General features: G+C 41.3%; 1 protein-coding gene across 2 annotated transcripts in view; it reads left to right on the plus strand.

The window, feature by feature from the left end:
* The first annotated feature begins 610 nt into the window (after positions 1-610).
* The window catches only part of NOCT (nocturnin), a 28,216-nt gene continuing 8,780 nt past the window's right edge, over positions 611-20,046 (plus strand). Inside the window, exon 1 of one of the 2 annotated variants that reach the window (XM_013064523.2) lies at positions 611-948. In XM_013064523.2, the coding sequence (XP_012919977.2) occupies positions 759-948 (190 nt within the window). In that variant the 5' untranslated portion in view covers positions 611-758. The remainder of the gene's footprint in view (positions 949-20,046) is intronic. The other variant, XM_045069921.1, reaches the window with a different exon arrangement.

The raw sequence follows: 20,046 nt of genomic DNA on the forward strand, positions 1-20,046 counted from the left end.
CTACTTTCTGCCCACTTTGCTGGAATATAACACCACTGAGGAAGGGGACATTGTCATAGTCATCATGGCCCTTGCACACAGTGGGTGCTTTATATGCTTTATTTAATTTCACTTAACGCAACCTATGTTTCCGAAGGGATGGGGTGGATGCCTTTTTCTGTATTCACACTTACATACACACGCACACACTGATGCGGTCTTCCACCTGGACACACACGTGTCCCTAGGGCCACAGCCCTGAACTGTCTCGGGACTCTCAGCCTGTGGACGCTTCCATTCCAGCCAGCGGAAGGGGAGGCTGCATTTCTATAAAACACTCTAACAGATACTTATTACTTTAGAACTCCTACAGCCTCCACCCTACAAAGAATTTAAGATCTTCTTCCTGTCGAAATGGTATTATCCTGAGTCCGGAAACCCCAGCCTGGTCGCGCCAGGGTCCGATCCCATGATCCCCCCCTCCCGGTCTCGCTTGGTCGCGCCCGCTTTGTCAGCGCGCGGCGCTCGCCGGTTACCCTCTAGCTCTCGCCAGTCCGCAGCAGACGGCGCCGCTGCTGCTCGAGCTGCTGTTGCTCGTCCATCTCGGGCTCGCCTGCCCAAGACTGCCCCGAGGCCCGGGCCGGGCGACGAGGACCGGGAGAGCAAACGCTCGGACGGCTCCCGAGAGTCTGTTGGGTTCGTCGGCCTCGACCTCGGCCAGGCTCCGCTCCTCCCGCGCGTGAGGGGCCTCGGCGGCGGCGGCGGCGGCGGCGCCCGGCATGTATCAGAGCCCGCGGCGGCTCTGCTCCGCCCTGCTGCAGAGAGACGCGTCCGGCCTGCGCCGCCTGCCCACTCCCGGACTGCGCCGCCAGTCGCCTCCGCCGGCGGCCGCCCCCCGGCCCGCGTCCCCCCGGCTCCTGGTGGCGGCCTCCGCGGCCTCGGGCGCCGCGAGGTCGTGTTCGCGAGCAGGTGAGTGCACGCTCCTGCGCGGAGAACGCCGCGGCTCCGAGCGCGGCCGCCGCCTGGAGACGGCGCGGAATGAATGGGAAGTCCCGGGCTGCTGGGGTGTGGGTCAGGCCGAGAAGCGGGTCCTCCCCTCCTCCCTTTTCCGCTTTCTCCTCGCCCTACCTATCCTGGGGCTTGCACGTCCTGGAAGAACTGGAACACTGTTCGGGGTCCCGCGTGATCCGTGGATGCGGTGCCTTTGGCATTCCGCGTTCCTGACTTCCTGCTACACCTGCCCCTTCCAAGGCCGCAAATTAACTTGTGTCTGTTTTGTCTGTTTTACTTCTTATTGCGCTAGATTTTGTGTGAAAAAGTCACCTCAAGTGATTTTTTTTAATCATGTCACTTGTATGATTTAGATGTTACGAATTTTTTATTAAGTCATGTTAATCGTATAGTAATACACATTTACTTGTTTTACATTTATTTGGATTTTTTTCCTGAGCCTTCCACTCTTACTACCTAGTCTGTGTCCTGTATACCCGGGTTAAGATCTTGTAAAGCCGATGCCTTCCGCTTGTCAAGAGCCAATTTTATGCATCACCTCCCCTGGACTTTCCCTTTTGTGCGACCTCCGTTTCTGCCGGTGGACACCTTACCGTGTCTACAAATTACATACAAATTAATGATACTTTCAAAAATGAAAAATGAAGGTTCTCTTTCAAAACTGGCAATTCATCCCCCTATACAGTGCATTTTGGCAGTGCTCAAGTTAGGTTATTGCTGTTCAAGACATTCGTCAAAACCATCCTGCATTATAAATAACCTCATTTTGCTCAGAAAGTTTTGGATTAATTTAATTAGGGCAAATTGAGCAGTAGAAAGAATATGTTTAATGTGGTTTTCTTTTATTAATGAAATTGATCATCTAAAATCTAAAAGTGATTGAGTGGGAACTAAGACTTTAAACTCTTCCCAGATTATGATTGGTGAGTGGTTTGGCAGAGACATACTTTTAAAATTAGGATGGTTCACCAGGTTGCTGTAGACTCCAAACTCTATAGTCTTTAGAAAGGGTGGACTTGACAGTCCTATTCAGGTTTTTGGCTTTTTGGTTTTTATAGCGCGATGAATACATTCATTACATGAAATTACACTGTTCCTATTCTCAGGGTTTCTCCCCCCCCCCCACCCCCGAGCTTTACAGGAATTTGGCATGTTGTGAAATAGCTGTTAGAATGGGTGCCACCTAATAACTGTTAGTGTTCTTTCTTGCTGGAAATTTTCAACAGGTCGTTGTTAGGTTGGAGGTGGGAGAAGGAATAAAAGAAAACCAGTTGATCTCTTCTGTACCAACTCATATCTCAAGAGTCCCTCAGGCCAAGTTAGTCAGTAGTGGTACATGGGAATATAGATAGCTCGTGTGACACAGATACGGCTAACTGTGCTGATGAAAAAAGGTCAGGTTGGAGAGAGCATTTGGAATGTTAGGCTTTTAACATAGTAAGGTGTTTAATGAACTTTTTAAAAGTCTCTGAAAACCCTAGTTTTACAAATAAAGAACTTGAAAGACCTTTTATGGTACTAAAGTACCATAACTTTAGTAACTCAGTTACTACAAAATCTAGAAGATTTTCCTTTTTCCTACAGTTTTAACTTTAGCTACTTGTTAGAAGAAACATGGGAACACATTCACTTATTCACTTATTGCTTGATCTCTTTCATTTGAGAAGTCTTTGCAGAATGCTGCACACATACTGTAGGTGCTTTATTATAAGAGGTGAAAGCATGTGAGCCTTAGTCTGCCTTTGCAGAGTTTTACTCCCTAACAAGAGAAGAGTTTGCACACAAAAAAATAACTATTTAATGAAATGAAACACCTTTTCTTCTCTTAAAGTTTGCACATGACACGGGTGCTGGAGATTGGGAAGTCCCTTTCAGCAAAGATGACCATTTTAGCCTTCAAAACATGATTGATATTTGAGCTCAATCTTGAAACATGGTTAGGATTGAAAGAAATTAAAATATTTTATTTGGGAAAAGGCAGGAGCAAAAAGGGAAAGGCATGAAGCATGGATGCAGCAAGGTGAGAGAAGAGACTGTAAAATGTTTTCCAAAGAGCCTCAGAACCAGCATTAGGTGCTTTTAAAAATGCAGATTAATGGATCCTACTGTAGACCTATTAATAGACTTCTTATTGGTGGGCCCCAGATTCCAGATTATTCTTGTATGTCCCAAAGTTTAGGCATCTGGCAAGAGAAGTCTTTAGGTAGCTGAAAGCTACTCTTCCCTCCAAGAGAGTCTGTTGTTGAGGGGCTGGGGGGGGGAGGGTAAGTAATGAGTCCCAATCCTTGACTCCATTTGATAATCATTTTCTTCCTAATTTGTGCCCCTTGGCAGTCAGAGGTCACTGGAAAGGTGAGTACAGTCATCAAATCCTAGATGTTACAAGAATTTAAAGGGGAACTTGGAGATAATCTCAGTGTTTTGCTGTCTTCCTCACACAAGGACAGCACCCCCATAAAGAAGCAGCAATTGCAACAGTTACTGTACTAGATGAAATGCAGTCAGGAGTCATCTGTGGGTTTTTAAATGCAGTCTTCCAGATCCCTCCTCCTCAGATAATTAAGAGTTGGCTGAATTAACTGTTCACAACCACTGGAACATGTTGCTTTTTTTCTTGGTACAATTTTTAAAGCAAATACCAGCTCATTTCAGGAGGCGACTCTATTTAGTATGTCCCTTAGCTCTGTGAGTAAGCTGTTTATGAGAGAGAAGAAATGAGAAAGCTTGTAATTACCAAGTTCCTACAGAATAAATTGCTTTCCTTGTGGGAGAACTAAGGTATCATTTTCCTGTAGCATTCAATGCTAAGAGTTTAAATAGTGAGCTGTTAGAGGCATATGACCTAATAATCGTGTCTTCAGAATCATATTTAGCACACTTACATACGAACATTTGCAAGTCATTTAATCTTGCTTGCTATCTCAACACTGGACTTGCCTAGAAAAGATTCATTCAATCCAGAAATTTTATTGAATACAGTACACTTAAAAGGTCCATATTGTATCATATGACTACATTCAGCAGGAATTGAGGAGACAGAAATCAGTGTGGCTGGTAGATTCACTGGGAAAAAACTGCTTTAAATAGTGAAAAGGAGGGTACATCTGTGGAAGGGAGCATGGTGGATGATGGGGAGAGAAGAGGACGTGAGAAGGTGGCAGGTATGCAAGCCGTGATGAACACCATCAGAAAAAGAGGTACTTCAAGAATCTGGGACGCTTGTTAAAATATAGATTTCTTGTATTTGACCTACGTACTTCAGTCAGTTGCTTCCGGGAGAAGCCTGGTTAAGTTGTATATTTAACAAGTTCCCCAGGTGATTCTTTCTGGAAATCTTGGAGAATATTATAAGCTTCACACCTCTTTCCAAAGGTATGTATTTCTGGAAAGTTCGAGAAACCTGGGAGAGGATTCTGGAAGAGTGTTAGAGTCTGTGAGCTTGGGCCCCCAGACATTTTGGAAGCCTCTGAGCAAGAACATTTACCAGAACAAAAGCAGGCTTTATGAAAGGGGAAGAGTTGGTGTATTTATGAAAGTTCAGTGAAGGAAACTTGAGTCTGACGTTGTACTAGAAGTGGATCAGTGTAGTTGTACAACTTTGGGAGTGGGTAGGTGGGTAAGTATAAAACCATGTAGGTTTCAATGATGTTTGTTAAGGAGAAGTGAGGCAATTTCTGATTTCTTGGAGGAGGAAGAAGTGAGGAAGCATCTGTATTTGCTTAAATTCTAATCAGGATTTATAGACGTGAATAAATACTGAGAAATTTAAGATGATGTGCACGGGTGTTTGGCTTCATACTAAACTCACTTGTATTTTCATAAAAAGCAGCTAAAGTATTTTGGATTTATTGTTGGAATAGGCAAAAACCAGGGCACCTGGGTGGCTCAGTCTGTTACATGTCTGACTCTTGGCTTCAGCTCAGGTCATGATCTCAGGGAGGTATGATGGAGCCCCATTCTGCACTCCTCACTCAGCATGGAGTCTGCTTGAGATTCTCTGCCTCTCTCCCACATGCTCACTTGTGCACACTCTTTTCTCTAAAATAAATAAATCTTTAAAAAAAAAAAAAAAAAGGCAAAACCAGCCTTCCCACAGGAAGGAGTAAGACCTCAAGTGGATAATTTTAGTTGTCCTCTAGTCTCCACATGGTGTCAAAGCAACACTTAACATACTGTTACCATGAATTCTTTGACAGGGGAGTGGGCAGGAGTGCTGAGGGGGAAAGAAGGATAAAGAAAATTATTAGTCATATTTGAATGCCCCCCCCCAAGAAATACTCTTCTCTTTCTAGTATCAACAAATGCTTGCGCACACTTTGATCTTCTGAATTTTAACATGAGGCTTGAGCATCTGGTGATTCTGATGTACAGCCCAGACTGACAGCCACTTACTGACCACACACACAGGTGGACACCCATCCAGTGAAGAGGTGTGTTTTACTAAATGCACAGAAGCCTGCTAGAAGTTTCTTACCAACACATTGATTCCCATGCCTCCAAAAGTTAGATTCTGCTATTGAATTATGAGGGATTGTGCAGAAAGGAAAATTTTATATATATGTATATGTGTATATATGTATGTATAATACAGATATGTTTGTATGTTTTATATACATATATGTTTATATATGTACATGTGTATATTCTCGGCTGTGGGGGTAGAGCTTGGGAAGGGAGGGCAGAAGAAGAGAGAGAATCTTAAACAGGCTCCACATCCAGCTCAGAGCCCAGGGCTCAATCTCAGAACCCTGACATCATGACCTGAGCCAAAATCAAGAGGCATGCTTAACCAATTGAGCCACCCACACACCCCAAAAGGAAAATTTTAAAGCCAGTTTTATTCCATTTTCAGAATTGGAGTAGTATGAAAAGTCCACGAAAATAAAAGTTAGCAATGCAGACAAAATTAGAGTAAAGAACTGATGCAGTAAAATGTCCAGGGAGTCCCTTAATCTTGTTGTGCCTGCTCCCACTGACTTCCTTTCCCCCAGCTCTTTGAGCTTCTGAAAGTCCTTGAGCCAGGTCCATTGCCCGTCTCCAGATAAACTTGTGCCAGTGTACAAAGTAAATTAGTTTGCAGATTCTAAAGATACGTAAATACAATGGTTTTATATTTCCTTTTTATGTTTTGCTGTCATGAATGTCAGCCATTATTGAGGGACTGTGGAAAGAACTTTGTCTTTCAGATCTTCTAGGTCAAATAGGTTTGCTGAGACCTATTCTGGAATTAGTTTCTCTTTCACATGGTTCATTCTGAATTTTATTTGGTAAAAAGCCATGATGATTTTTTAAATTAAGTGTTTAGAAAATTACAGGAGTAACATGCCCATTAATAAAAATCTTTTTTCCTCAAAACTTTAAATGTCTTTATGAGTATTGATTATTTCTAGAAGCTTACAGGATTTTTCTTATCCTTTGTGTTCCAGAATTCCATCAGGAAAAATGTCTCAGCATTGGGCAAACCCATTTAATCTAAAGGCATACCTTTATTTCTTTCTTTTTAAGATTTTATTTATTTACAGAGAGCAAGCATAGCAGGGGGAGGAGCAGGCTCCCCAAGGAAGGAGATGCGGGACTCCATCCCAGGACTCTGGGATCATGACCTGAACCGAAGACAGATACATAATGACTGAGCCACCAGATTCTAGGTGCCCCTAGAATCTCCTTTCTTTAGCACAAGGAAAAGTGTCTTATTTTTTGGATCATTTAATCAACTCTGTCATCTCTTACTCTCATGTTCTTAAACTCCTGTTAGGTTGGTGGCCATGTAGATCTATACTGTGTATCTCTTCTCTCGTTTTTTATTTTTAACTTTTTAATTTTTTTAAGATTTTATTTATTCGACAGAGAGAGACACAGTGAGTGAGGAACACAAGCAGAGGGAGTGGGAGAGGGAGAAGAGGCTTCCTGCTGAGCAGAGAGAAGATGCAGGCCTCGATCCCAGGACCTCAGGATCACAACCTGAGCCAAAGGCAGATGCCTAACGACTGAGCCACCCACATGCCCTTTTCCCTCATCTTTTAATGTCTTTATCGCTTCTCCATTTGTGAGTTTTTCTGAGTATTTCTATTTTGCAGTCATTTTTTTTTTTAATTTTTTTAAGGTTTTATTTATATGTCAGAGAGCCGGCACAAGCAGGGGGAACAGCAGGCTGAGGGAGAAGGAGGCTCCCTGTTAAGGAGCCTGATAATGCGGGGCTTAATGCCAGGACCCCAGGATCATGACCTGAGTCAAAGGCAGCCGCTTAACCGACTGAGCACCCAGGTGTCTCTCTGGGTCATTTAAAATTTCTAGACATTTTCCCTTTTTTGATAGAATCCTATTCTTGTTTCACGTCCATAATACTGTCTTGTAGCTTGTTTACTTGCCTTATTTATTTATTTTTCAGGAGAGAGAGAGAGAGTGCACAGGCAAAGGGAGAAGCAGGCTCCCTACTGAGCAGGAAAGCCTTTGATAGGGGGTTTGGTGGCTGGCAGGGCTCAATCCCAGACCCAGGAATCAAGACCTGAGCCGAAGGCAGACACTTAGCCACTGGGTGGATGCCTGAGCCACCCAGGCGACCTCTCCTGTAGCTTTAAATGTAGATATGTATTCCTATTTCTCCCTCAGGCCTCTTCTAAAGGGGAGAGCAGTTTATGTGTTCTGTAAGTGGGAGGGTTATGTGGTAGGTGGACAGGTCTGCTCCCCTAGGAGGGAGCAGGCTGGACTTAACTCCTCTTTAAATATTCTTAGGTCAGAGTTAGACCTTGATCTTGTCTGCTTGCTTGCTTGCTTTCTTAATTTTTATTTATTTATTAGTAATCTCTACACCCAGCGTAAGGCTCAACTCACTGCCCAAGTTCAAGAGTCTCATGCTCTTCTGACTGAGCCAGCCAGGCTCCCCCGGTCTGCTTTTCCTTTAGATCTGTCACCCTTGGTAGCCCTTTGGAGGCATATATCCCACTTTTCTTTGAAGCATTCTCTGGTTTTGTCCACCCTTACTGGCTTCTGTCTAAGAGGGAAGCAGGGCAACTAGCTCATCTGTTTTCAGAAGTCATAGTTGAGAGAATTACCCTAACAATTGCCCCTCAGCTTCTCCTGCCCTTTGTCTTTCTTGACTCAGCTTTGAGTTTCTTCAGAGCTCTCTTGGAAGAACCGTGTTTAATGGGCCTGTGGTAACTTGTACTGTATTTTCCTTTACTCTGGTTTTCTCTGCTAATGCATATCTGTCTGTTTCTACCTTTTGGTATTTTTCCAAATTTTTGGCTCATTGATGGCATCCTTTCTTGTCTTCCCATACTGTTGTTTCATTCTTTATAAAAATTTGAATACAACTACTTTATTCCTGAAAGTTCTTGGGAAGGAGAGAGTGAATGTATGTTCTGCTTCATACCTGGTGACCTATTGAGTATAATATTTCAACTCCCATTTTCTTTTTTTTTTTAATTTATTTGTTTCAATCCCCATTTTAAAAATGAGTGGTGGGAATAGAGATTTTAAAGCTGTTAACATTTTCACTTCAGATTATGAAGATCATTCTTTTTCTTCATGTCCCTTAATTATTCAAGGTAGGCCATGGAAATTTGTATGTGAAAATCGTTTTCCCTTATTTCAGGTAACTGAAAATCCTTTATTGGTTTTGTGAAATACATACAGAGTGGCTATAAAATCTCATTTCAGTATAATCTAGAACAGAGGTCTGCAAACTCTTGCTGAAAAGTAGGCAATATCTTAAACTTTGTGGGCCTTAATGTCTGTGTCACAGCTACTTAGCTCTGCTATTGTATTATGGAAGCAGCCCTGGATAGGACGTAAGCTTCCAGCCCTGAAATTTGAATCTCATACAGTTTTCCCATGTCATGAAATACTATTATTGTGATTTTTTTTTTCAAACATTAAAAAATGTGCAAGATCACCAGCAGTACAGAACAGGGGTGCCGACTAGATGCAGCTCATGGGTTATAGTTGGTGGACTCCTGATCACAAAGGAAAAGGTCTGTATTAATCAGTAGATTTTTCCTTTTAGCTTTCATTTTTCCATTCACAACTAAAAACAGACCATTTTCTTAGGCATCATGTAGTAATACAAACTTAATGTCTCAGTGGAGAGCAGTTATCCCACCAGGTTCTGTCAGTTTCTACCTTTTCATATTTCACTTCAGAGCCATTATGCTAGAAAAACCCAGTTTGTACAAATGGTTGGTCAGCCAACAGTTGAGCACCAGTTAAAACATTTAAGCTAAGCTTTGATTGTGGATAGATTTCTTTTTCCTCCGTGATAATTTCTTTTCTTTTTTTAAAAGATTTTATTTATTTGACAGAGATCACAAGTAGGCAGAGAGGCAAGCAGAGAGAGGGGGAAGCAGGCTCCCTGCTGAGCAGAGAGCCCTATGTAAGGCTCCATCCCAGGACCTCGAGATCATGACTTGAGCCCAAGGCAGTGGCCCAACCCACTGAGCCACCCAGGCGCCCCTTCTTAGTGATATTTTCTAGATGAATCTGGCATGACTGAAGGTATGGCTTAGCCTGGAAAACATTTTCGCATTCTTGTTTAGTCTGTGACTGCTGCCTAGTGAAGAAAGGTCGTTTGGATTGTCACGCTGTGTCTAGGTGTTTGTATTTTTAGACATGTTAGGTTAGAGTCATGACCTTCACTTGGTATCTCTAGTAATGCCACGCAGGCTGTTAACACTGCTCTGTACACTCTGTGCCATGCCAGTGCGTGTGCTGTGGTGGCAGTGACGTCGGCAGACGGAGAAGGTGGAATTCGACCTCTGTTTATTCCTGTGTGTGCCCTGGCAAGGCACCATTGCAGTTGTCCTGTCAGTCCTGTCAGAGATGCTGATGAGCAACAGTCCAAGGTGCGGATAACTTTCTCCAAGGCCAGACGCCTCAGGAGTTGTGCAGTCTTGAAAAACTGTGTCGTGATGTCTCAGCCTCAGTATCTGTTTCTATCATATAGTGAATGCAGGACCTACTTTGGTGGATTGTTGGAAAGAGTAATGAAAATACTTGGAAGGAGTATGGCATGTGGGCTCTTAGATGTTAAGAGCCAGCCTTCTCTTTAAACCCAGGAAGTGAACTTTGCTAAATAGAACAGAATAGTGAACATTTAACTGACCACTTAGGGTTACTAGGTGTATCTAGTTTAACTCAATCCTCCCAGTAACCCAGTGAAGTAAATTAGAGTGAACCTCAGATGAAAAAACTGAGGCCCCAAAAATGTAACTTGTTCAGGATCTCATTAGTAAAAGGAGGAGCTGGGGTTTGATGCAAGCCAGCCTAACTTGAGTTCCTGTGTTTAAGACTGTTTTTGCTTCTGCTGAACTGTATAGCCTGATGGTACTGAGAATAGTTGAGGCTTTGGCCATAGTACTTTCACGTACTACGTGCTCTGTGCATGCCTGTCACATTTAATCCATGATGCTGAATAACAGATTTGAAGACTGGACACTGACTAAAAATATTTAATCCTCACCAGAAAATGGTATCTTCCTAAATTGGCACTTAGAATCCAGTTCCTAGGATCCAGGAATTAATGTCCTTCACGTCCACATTCATACACAAAATTTGAAGGTGCTTATGTGCAGTTACCAGTGGACCTGTGTACTAACACAGAGAGAGGGCCCCAACTACAGTCTCACCAAATGGGACAAGTCACTTAAACTTCTGAACCTCAGTGTCCTCACCTGTGAAGAGCCAAGGACTTTGACAGGGTTCCTTGGCACTTCGCTCTCTCTTGGCTTTGTGTGTGTGTGTGTTTATTTGTTAGTCCAGTTTAGTTGGCATATACATATATAAAATATACACATATACAGTGTTATAGTAGTTTCAGCATCTTCTGTCAACAGTTTTAAACGCCCTGGGCGAGGTGTTCGAGGAAGTCGTAAACAAAGTAGACACAGTCCCTGCCCTTTTGGAATTTACAGTCTAATAAGTAAAGGACAGGGTTTGTAGTTCAAATGTCAAGGACAGCTTCAGAGAAGCAGGCCATGTGGAAGGAAGAGGGAGGCACTAGGGCTTTTGAATCATAAAGCTGTATAGGCAGAGAAGCTGGAAATCTTTATTTACTGATTTTTTTCAATAAATATTAAATATATCTCATACCCAACAATCCAAGCTGATTATGTTGCTTATCTTTGCCTGTCACCACTAATTTATCTTGAAGGTGGCTGCATTTATTCAGGAACTCTAAGAAAGCTAATTGAAAATTTGCTTGCTACTGAAGGAATGATGTGAACTTTCTGAGGTAGTTCAGCACGTGGCCAGTAGATGGTAGCAAAGGATTGCTGTTTCCATGATGCCTTCCTGTGATGTAGGTAGCTTAACAATTTTTGTGTACTCGGCTCTTTGAGGTTTCCTTGGGCCCAGGTTGGTCAGCTCCAGCAGCCTCCCAGGTGTGTATGCAGATTATCCTGGTCTTTTTTAGCTTTTGGTGTTTAATCAGCAGTTTTTGCCAAGCCACAGTTTCAGGAGACTAAGCTCAAACTAATTTTGAGAGAAATTCACAGGCTGAATTGTTTGGGCAAACTCCAGTGTATGCAACTGCTGAGTAACTAGAAACATGTGAACAGATGTCTCTCTGGTGTAATTTCTAAATGCTCTTAGGACTGGTTGAATGGGTAGGCCCAGCCAGTTTGGGTCTCAACCGTTATGATTCTCGTCCAGCATTCTGATCATTGGTGTGAAAGTGTTTCATTTAACCCTGATCATTTCCCTCTGATGGTTGGCACTCTTAGGCACTGATACTGTGGTCTGCCTGTTCCTTCAGCTTTGATATAAAGAATAAACATATTTTCTGTATTTTTGTGATTAGCCTACTTCTGCTTTGTTTTCTGGGAAAGAAAGGACTAAACAGGGGATGTTTACATACTACTACTATATTTCAGGAATCTAAATCTCAACTCTCTGGCAAATCTTTAAAGGCTCTCATGAGGGAGGTGAGAGTTATTTGTTCCTATAAAGTAAAATATCTGTGAGGTATTAATGTAAGGAATGAAGGCGTCCAGTTCTAAATGGAAATGGAAATAGGGTTATAGAAAGAAGAAAAGGCAGGGGATTGAAGTGTTATTGTTAAATCATAGCTAGGATAAGAAATGAAGCTATTTTGATCTGCCTATTGCCTGTATAATTTATATAATGTGTACCACACTCAGGATGACAGCTGATACTTTTCCTAGTAAAATGCCTGGGGAAAGAAATGAACTTTGGGGGGAAAAAATAAATACAATATGGGGTCAAATCAAGAATACCCATCCCCAAATACATATAATAAAGTTTACCTGAAAGCCAGTATAACTGCCAGATAAAGTTTAACAGGTTTTGTTGAAATTTTATACTTTCAGTATCTTAATTACCACAGGGATGAATTATTTGTCCTGTCTTGCCTGAGAAGATTGGCTTTGGATGTTGAGCTATTCTGAAGCTTGGACGGTTTTTTTCAAAGTTCCATATAATAACCCCTTTAATGGCATAAAGCTTAAGTAGGATGGCTTGAAATCTGGGAATCGGACATGGTTTTATGTGTAGGAAGATTTTTTTTTTTTTTTTTTTTTTTTTTTTGACAGACAGAGATCACAAGTAGACAGAGAGTCAGGCAGAGAGAGAGGGGAAAGCGGGGGGGCTCGATCCCAGGACCCTGAGATCATGACCTGAGCTGAAGGCAGAGGCCCAACCCACTGAGCCACCCAGGTGCCCCATGGAAAGAATTTTTTTAAATCGGTTCATACTCTAAAAGAAAAAAATGAATGTTACTTAAAAAAAAACAACAACCAGGTGAGAAACAATGAAAATAAGTTATTTCCTCATTGTAAAAAGGGCATAATAAGAGTAGCTGCCTCCTAGGATTTGTAAAAGGTTTAATTGAAAATGCAGTCAAAGCAGGCAGAATTTGTAAGTGGTGCATGTTAAGTATTAAGTAATCCTTAGCTGCCACTGGCATCATTGTTTTTTATTTGTTTTTTTTTTTTTATTTTAGGGTGAGTAGGGGAGGGAAGAAAGGTGCCCCATAATTTTTGCTTTCTTTTGTTTTCAAATTTACATTGCCTTACTACCCTGCAGTCCTTATGTGGGTCTGAGTCTTGGTTGGCTTCACAAAAATAATACGAGAAGTCTTTGGTGTTCAGTTTTACTTATTAATTCCTAGCTTGGGATTTTGTGCTTGCTTTGACATGATGTCTGTATATTACCAGAACGTTTTGGAAAATACAGCCTTTAGAAATAACTAAGTAAGTTCATACATTTTGGGGACTAGAAGAAGAAAAGAAAATGCATTGGGACTTCCCCAAATCCTTTCTGATTTTTTCTCTGGTTTCATGACTTTATGACAATAATTTTTTTGTACAATTTTATGTATTTATTTGACAGAGAGAGAGATCACAGGTAGGCAGAGCAGCAGGCAGAGAGAGACCTGGTGGGCGGAGTGGGGGGTGCAGTCTCCCCACTGAGCAGAGAGCAGACGCAGGGCTGGATCCTAGAACCCCAAGACCATGACCTGAGCCGAAGGCAAAGGTTCAACCCACTGAGCCACCCAGGTGCCCCTGAAAAGAATGTTTTTGAAGTACAGAAAAATCTAGTTTGGATAGCAGAAATAAAAGAGGGAGGTAAGGAAAGAGTATCCATGATTTGTGGGTGTTTGTACTCTCTGGAGCAGCAAGGAAATGGCTTTACAGCAGTGACCTCCCAGCTTCTGTGATTTTATCTTCTGCCAGTTTAAAACAAATTTAGATACGTGCTCTGTGTTATATCAATTACATACATGTCTGCTTTCAATCTATTGTTTTTTGGGTTTTTTTTGTTTTGTTTTGTTTTTTTAAGATAAAAAAAGTTCTCATTTTCTTCCCAGGGGATTGCCTTATTTTATTTTATGTCCCTCAGAACAGGATGTCTATACTTAAAAGATGGTTGATCGGGGTACCCGGGTGGCTCCGTTCTTAAGTGTCTGCCTTCAGCTCAGGTCATGATCCCAGGGTCCTGGGGTCAAACCCCCTGTCTGGCTCCCTGCTCAGTGGGAAGCCTGCTTCTCCCTCTCCCACTCCCCCAGCTTCTGTTCCCTCTCTCGCCGTTCTCTCTCTGTCAAAAAAATAAATAAAATCTTTTAAAAAAATAAAAGATGGTTCATCTAGAATAGAAATTCTCACTTTTTACTCTCTGGATCCTTTTATAGTCTCCCCCCCCCTTTTTTTTTAAGTAAGATTTTTATTTGACAGAGAAAGACGGGAAGAGAGGGGAATACAAGCAGGGCAGTGGGAGAGGAAGAGAGCAAGGAGCCTGATATGGGACTCAATCCCAGAGCCCTGGGATCATGACCTGAGCCGAAGGCAGACGCTTAACAGCTGAGCCACCCAGGTGCCCAGATCCTTTTACATTCTTAAAAAAATTTTGAGGACCCACTGAACTTTTGTTTATGTGGGTTATATATTCATATGCATATCGATAAATATGATAGAAAGTAGAACAAGAGAAAATATAAACATGTTTATAAAGTCATTTAATATAATACAATCAATATTAACATAAATGACATTTTTATGGAAAAGTAGCTATATTTTCCAAAACAAGAAATTAGTTAAAAGAGTGGCCTTGTTTTACTTTTTTTGAAATCTCTTGAAGTCTGGCTTATTAGGAAACTGCTAGAATTCTCATATCTGCTTCTACATTCAATATGTTGTGATATGTTGTTTTGGTTAAAGTCTTTGAAGACATTCCCATCTCACAGATAACGTAGTTGGAAAAAATTACTTTAACATCATTTTTAGATCATTATGGATATATTTTGTGGTAGAGTGTATGTTAGTAGTTATTTACAGCTTGAAATCTGGTGCCCTATCAGTGAGCTTTTTGTGTTCTGTGACATTAAAATCAACTGATTTTTCTGGTATTTTGAACAGATTTTTTTAGCCATGAATGATTTTGTATCAGTCATTTGGAAAATGTTGGTTAACTCGGCTATGCAGATCTTTCACCAAGAAATAGCATTAGTTAATATAATCCCCGTCTTGTCAGAAGTCTTTAAGTTTTGGCAACCCGTCGTGCTCCTGATGGCAGATAAAATTTTTCCAAAGTTTTCTCTTGAAAATTTTTATCATTGACACAAATATGGTCTTTTGTTTTCCTTAAAGTGACAGGGTTGCTTATACATATTAGTGAAAATGCCTGATATCTTTACTTGATTAACTATAATTTGTTAGGTTTACCATTGGGCAAAAATGGTGTTCCATGAAAAAAAGGGACTAGTTCATTTTGCAACCCAAGTTCTTTTCTGTAAGCTGTTGTATTTTGGTATGGAGCAAAAGTGCTTTATTGTGTATTTTCCATTGTCACATATTAAAAAGACATGTCATTAATGTTCCAGGTTTAACAAAAATTCTACTGCCTCACTAAGGACATTTTTAAGTAAAACTGACTTTTTTAAAACTGAAGAGTGTGTAGTGGTGAAGAATACTATGGCTACTTGGTGGAGTCCGATGCCAGGACCTCATTCATGCTGAGGTAGCAGCAGTTTTAACACGTTTGTGGGTAAAACAGACGAACACGGTGAAAAAGGAAAATGGTGTCTTAGTATTATGAAAGTAGTTTTGGCCATGCATACCTCTGAAAGGGTTTCAGGCATCCCAAAGGGTCTGTAGACTACTCTCGGGGAACTGCTACTAGAACAGTTTTGTTAGTTGTTTGTAAACTCAATTTCGTTGGGTCAAAACCAGCATTTTTAAAAAATGAAAGGGAATATACTAGGAAATAGCACACATTTATTGTAGAAAAAACAATCATTTTGTGAAACTCATTAGACATTAATATATGCTATGGGTGTGTACTGAGTTGGGAATGTAGGCTTTATTTGTCACATCAGTTTTCACATTGACTGGCTTAAAACGTGTACCTTAAAAGTTACACATATGAGTATATAAATACTTGCATTATATATGTTCACACAGCAACATGTGAAATGACTTTTTTTCTAGTGACATTTTGAACTTATAATGTTCATCACCACAGAGAGGCAGTGCCTTCTGAGGAGTGAATAGACAAGGCATCAGGACCACCTCGGGCCAAAAATAAATACATAAACCCAAGCAAAATTCCTTAAGTGTAATGGTTTTATAAAAAATGTCTGCCTTCGGCTCAGGTCATGGTGTTGGGATCCTCGGATCAAGTCCCACATCGGGCCTTGCTCAGCAGAGAGTCTGCTTATCCCTCTGCCTACTATTCCTCCTGCTTGTTCTCTCTCTGTGGCAAATAAAATACTTAAAAAATGTTTTAGACTTATGTCTTTGTTCTTATCCTCACAATAATCCTGGACATAAAAAGCTGTGAAATATGTTTGTGGCAGGGGGAAAAGCAGGTAGATGGCAGAGATAGCTAAATGGTCACATAATGGCAGACACCAAATGAGAAATCAGAGTCCTACAATACACATACCTTAAGTTTTTTCTGTACCTATATATCTGTGTGTATAGTAAGTGAAACATGAACTCATCCTGATATCTCTGACCCTAGCTTAGTACCACATGATTCATTCTAGCCTTTTTTCCTTGCCTGTCTGTTCATTCTCTGTCATTGAGAGCTATGGTTCCCATCTTCCACTGTCCCTTTACTTGTTCAACCCCAGTATGTATGTGAAGCAGTTTTGGAATTGTTAACACATACTACCCCTATGAGAAACTTTACTAACTACAGTTTCTTTAGTCTTGAGCTGGATAGTTTCCCATTAAAATGCTTTTTTCCAAAATTACTCAGATCCCAGGTCCTTTTTTACTGAACCCCGTTTGTGAGATTGCCATACATCTATAATACAGTTAGATGCATTTGTCAAAATCTGCACTCCGTTTTGAGATCATTGCATCTTCCACTTAATACTTAAAGTTTGTACACATTAAAGTTTATTCTTCCTGGTGGACGGTTGTATGGCTTTTGACAAATGCACTCGGTTGTGTATCTACCACCCTAGTACTGTACAGAGCGGCTCCATCACCCTCAGAATTCCCCAGGTCAGCTCTGCCCTACCCCGCTGCTTCCCTTGCTCCCTCTCCCTGCCACCCCCGTCCACTGGCAGCTACCAATCCGTATAGTTTTACCTTTCCAGAGTGTCATGTGAACAAAACCATGTAATATGTAAGTTTTAAGGTCTGACTTCTTTCACTTAGAAAATGCATTTGAGATTTATCCATGTTTTATGGGTGTATCTTGCAAATCAGCAGCTTGTTCCTTTTCATTTTTGGATACTGTTTCATTATAAGGATTTACTATAGTTTATCCATTCGCAAGGTGAAGGGCACCTTGATTAATTCCAGTTTGGGGTGATTATTAATAAAACTGCTTCTTAACATTTGTGTACATTTTGCCCCAGAGCTCAGTACTTGGACTTCTTTTCTCAACTCTCTTTATTTTTTTTTTTTTAATTATTTTTTCTCAACTCACTTTAGTCTCAAGTGCCCACCGACTTCTCCCAAACATTTATTTCCAGTTTGCTCCTCTCTCCTACGCCTCAATCATATCGAATCACCAAACTTTATTTTCTGCCATCCCCATCGAATCATCCTAGACGGTACTGGCAACTTCATATTTCTGATTGCTCTCCTGGCCACTGTTGGGGCCTCTTTGGCCATTCTTTCACTCCCAGACCACAGGCAGGTTATCATTAAAACTTACTGGCTCCAACTCGAGTTTTTCCGAATCCACACTTTAAGTGCTGTCACTAGTCCAAGCTACCACTGTCTTTTGCCTGCATAATTGTAATTGTCCTCTAATGGGTTTTCTCTGTCTGCCCTTGTTTCCCTACAGTGTAGTATGGGGTTTTTTCCCTTTTTTAAGATTCTATTTATCTGACAGAGAGCACAGGGAGCAGCAGAAGGAGAGAGATAAACCAGCTCTCTGCTGAGCAGGGAGCCGGATGCAGGACTTGATCCAGGACCCTGGTGGGATCATGACCCGAGTGAAGGCAGACACTTAACCGAATGAGCCACCCAGGTGTCCCCAGTGAGTTGTTTTTGTTGTTATTGTTGTTTTTAATGTAAATCAGATTCTCTTATTCCTGCTTAACGTTCTCCAGTGGCTTCTCATATCAGATAAAGGTTCACGTCCTTAGAGTGGACTACAGTGTGCTATATATAATCCATTCCCCACCCCCGTCTTCACTGACCACATCTTTTTATTCATTCTTTAAATCTTTTCAGTGCGTTGCTATTTCATCAGCCTTGCCAAGCATGTTCCTGTCTTCAGGGCTTTTGCATTTGCTGTTCCTCTGCCCAGAATGTTCTTCCATTGTATGCCCATTAAGACTTCCAGATTTATTTCCTTACCACTTTCAGGTCTCCGTTCAAATACCATCTTTTAGTGAGACCTCCTTGGGCATCCCACGTAAATCAGCAACTCCCCAGCCGCTAGCATTCCCTATATCCTCTTTCTCCTTTATTCTTCACCATTGCACTTTTCACCATATGACCATTGTCTTGTATTTCCCCACTGCAGCATAAGCTCCAAGAGGGCAGAGATCCTAGTCTGTCTGTTCACTGATCCAGTGGACTAGAGTACTAGACTGGCATCCAGGGCGTGTATGTGTGTTTGGGAGAGTGAGGCAAGAAATTAAATTATGGTGACTACCTGTCTGTGATGGACCAAGTAAGTGGTTTAGTCAGAAATTAAAGCTCCATATTTTACAGTCTTCTTCTGATTATTGTTACCTATCCTGATGGTTTTAACCCTCACTATATATACCCTAGCCCATTCCACAAAGTAAGTACTTGCTTTTTCTCTCATTAGTTCATGTGTATTAATCTTTCGCCAAATACTTGGTAACTTCTCAAGATGAAGTGCCCTTTTCAAAACTCAAGAATAGGGAATTAAGAATGTAAAATCAACGTGCTGCGGTAAATTATGCCTCAGGCCTGAGAGATTGGATTAGATTATGAAGAATAGAGTTCTATGCCAGACCACACCCAAGGGAGTGGAAGTCTGTAGAGGTGATTCAGTTGAAGAGTGTGTTGTGAGGACAGCCTGACACATGGGGGGCCTTCAGGTATGCAGGGGAAGGGTGGACTGGTAGAGACATCTTTCAGAATCATCTGGCTCTCTCCTAACTCAGACTCCGTATAGGACAGGTTGCTTTGCTGCCAGGTACTTTAGTATTAGAAGGCATGTGCTGTGTCACTTTGTTACTACATAACTTGATACTCATATTTGCATCAGTCCACGTTAAGGACCATCCTTGAGTTCCTGTAAGATCTAAGGAGCAAAGACAGGACTCTAAAAAATACTCCCTAACAGTAACTCTCTACCTGGTCTCTTATTCAAAATTGAGTCTAATGACATCTTTCTCAGGTAGATGAATCTACAGTAAAAGGTCAATGCTAGTAAAACTTTTCTAAAGGCTATTTTCAGTGCATTCCATACCCAAGTACAGTTGACTCTTGAACAACGTAAGGAGGGTGGGGGAACCAGACCCCCTACACAATCAAAAATTTGCATGTGACTTTTGACTCCCTCAAAACTTTACTAGTAGCCTACTGTTGACTGGAAGCCTTACTGGTAACATACAGTTGATTAGCACTTATTTTGTATGTACTTGTATCATATACTGTATTCATAAAATAAAGCAAGCTAGAGAAGAGAAGGTGCTTTTAAAAAATTATAAGGAAGAGAAAATACACTTAGAGTACTGTACTATAAAAAAATCCACATATAATTGGATCACATGTTTAAAGTGGTGTTCAGAGTCAGCCGTACTGTTAACACATGAAATTGTTCATTCTGGATGAACAATTATGCGATTTTTTTTTTTGGTCTTTTTATTTGTCAGCGTAGGAGAGCAAATGCATGAAGGGAAGGGCAGAGGGAGGAGTGGGCTCTGTGCTAAGCAAAGATCCCACTGTGGGACTTGATCCTAGGACCCTGGGATCATGACCTGAGCCAAAAGCAGACCCTTAACTGACTGAGCCACCCAGGTGTCCCTAAATGCAAGTTTTTTTTAATAGAAATATATATGTCCCTAATATAAATAATAGATGTTATTTTGAAGTTGCCACCTGTTCTAACCTATATGCATTTTCCAAAAATTCTTGAGGAAATTAGGATCTTTTACCA

This window comes from Mustela putorius, unplaced genomic scaffold (assembly GCF_011764305.1).
Source record: "Mustela putorius furo isolate JIRA1106 unplaced genomic scaffold, ASM1176430v1.1 tig00000083_pilon_pilon_pilon, whole genome shotgun sequence".
Classification (NCBI taxonomy): domain Eukaryota; kingdom Metazoa; phylum Chordata; class Mammalia; order Carnivora; family Mustelidae; genus Mustela; species Mustela putorius.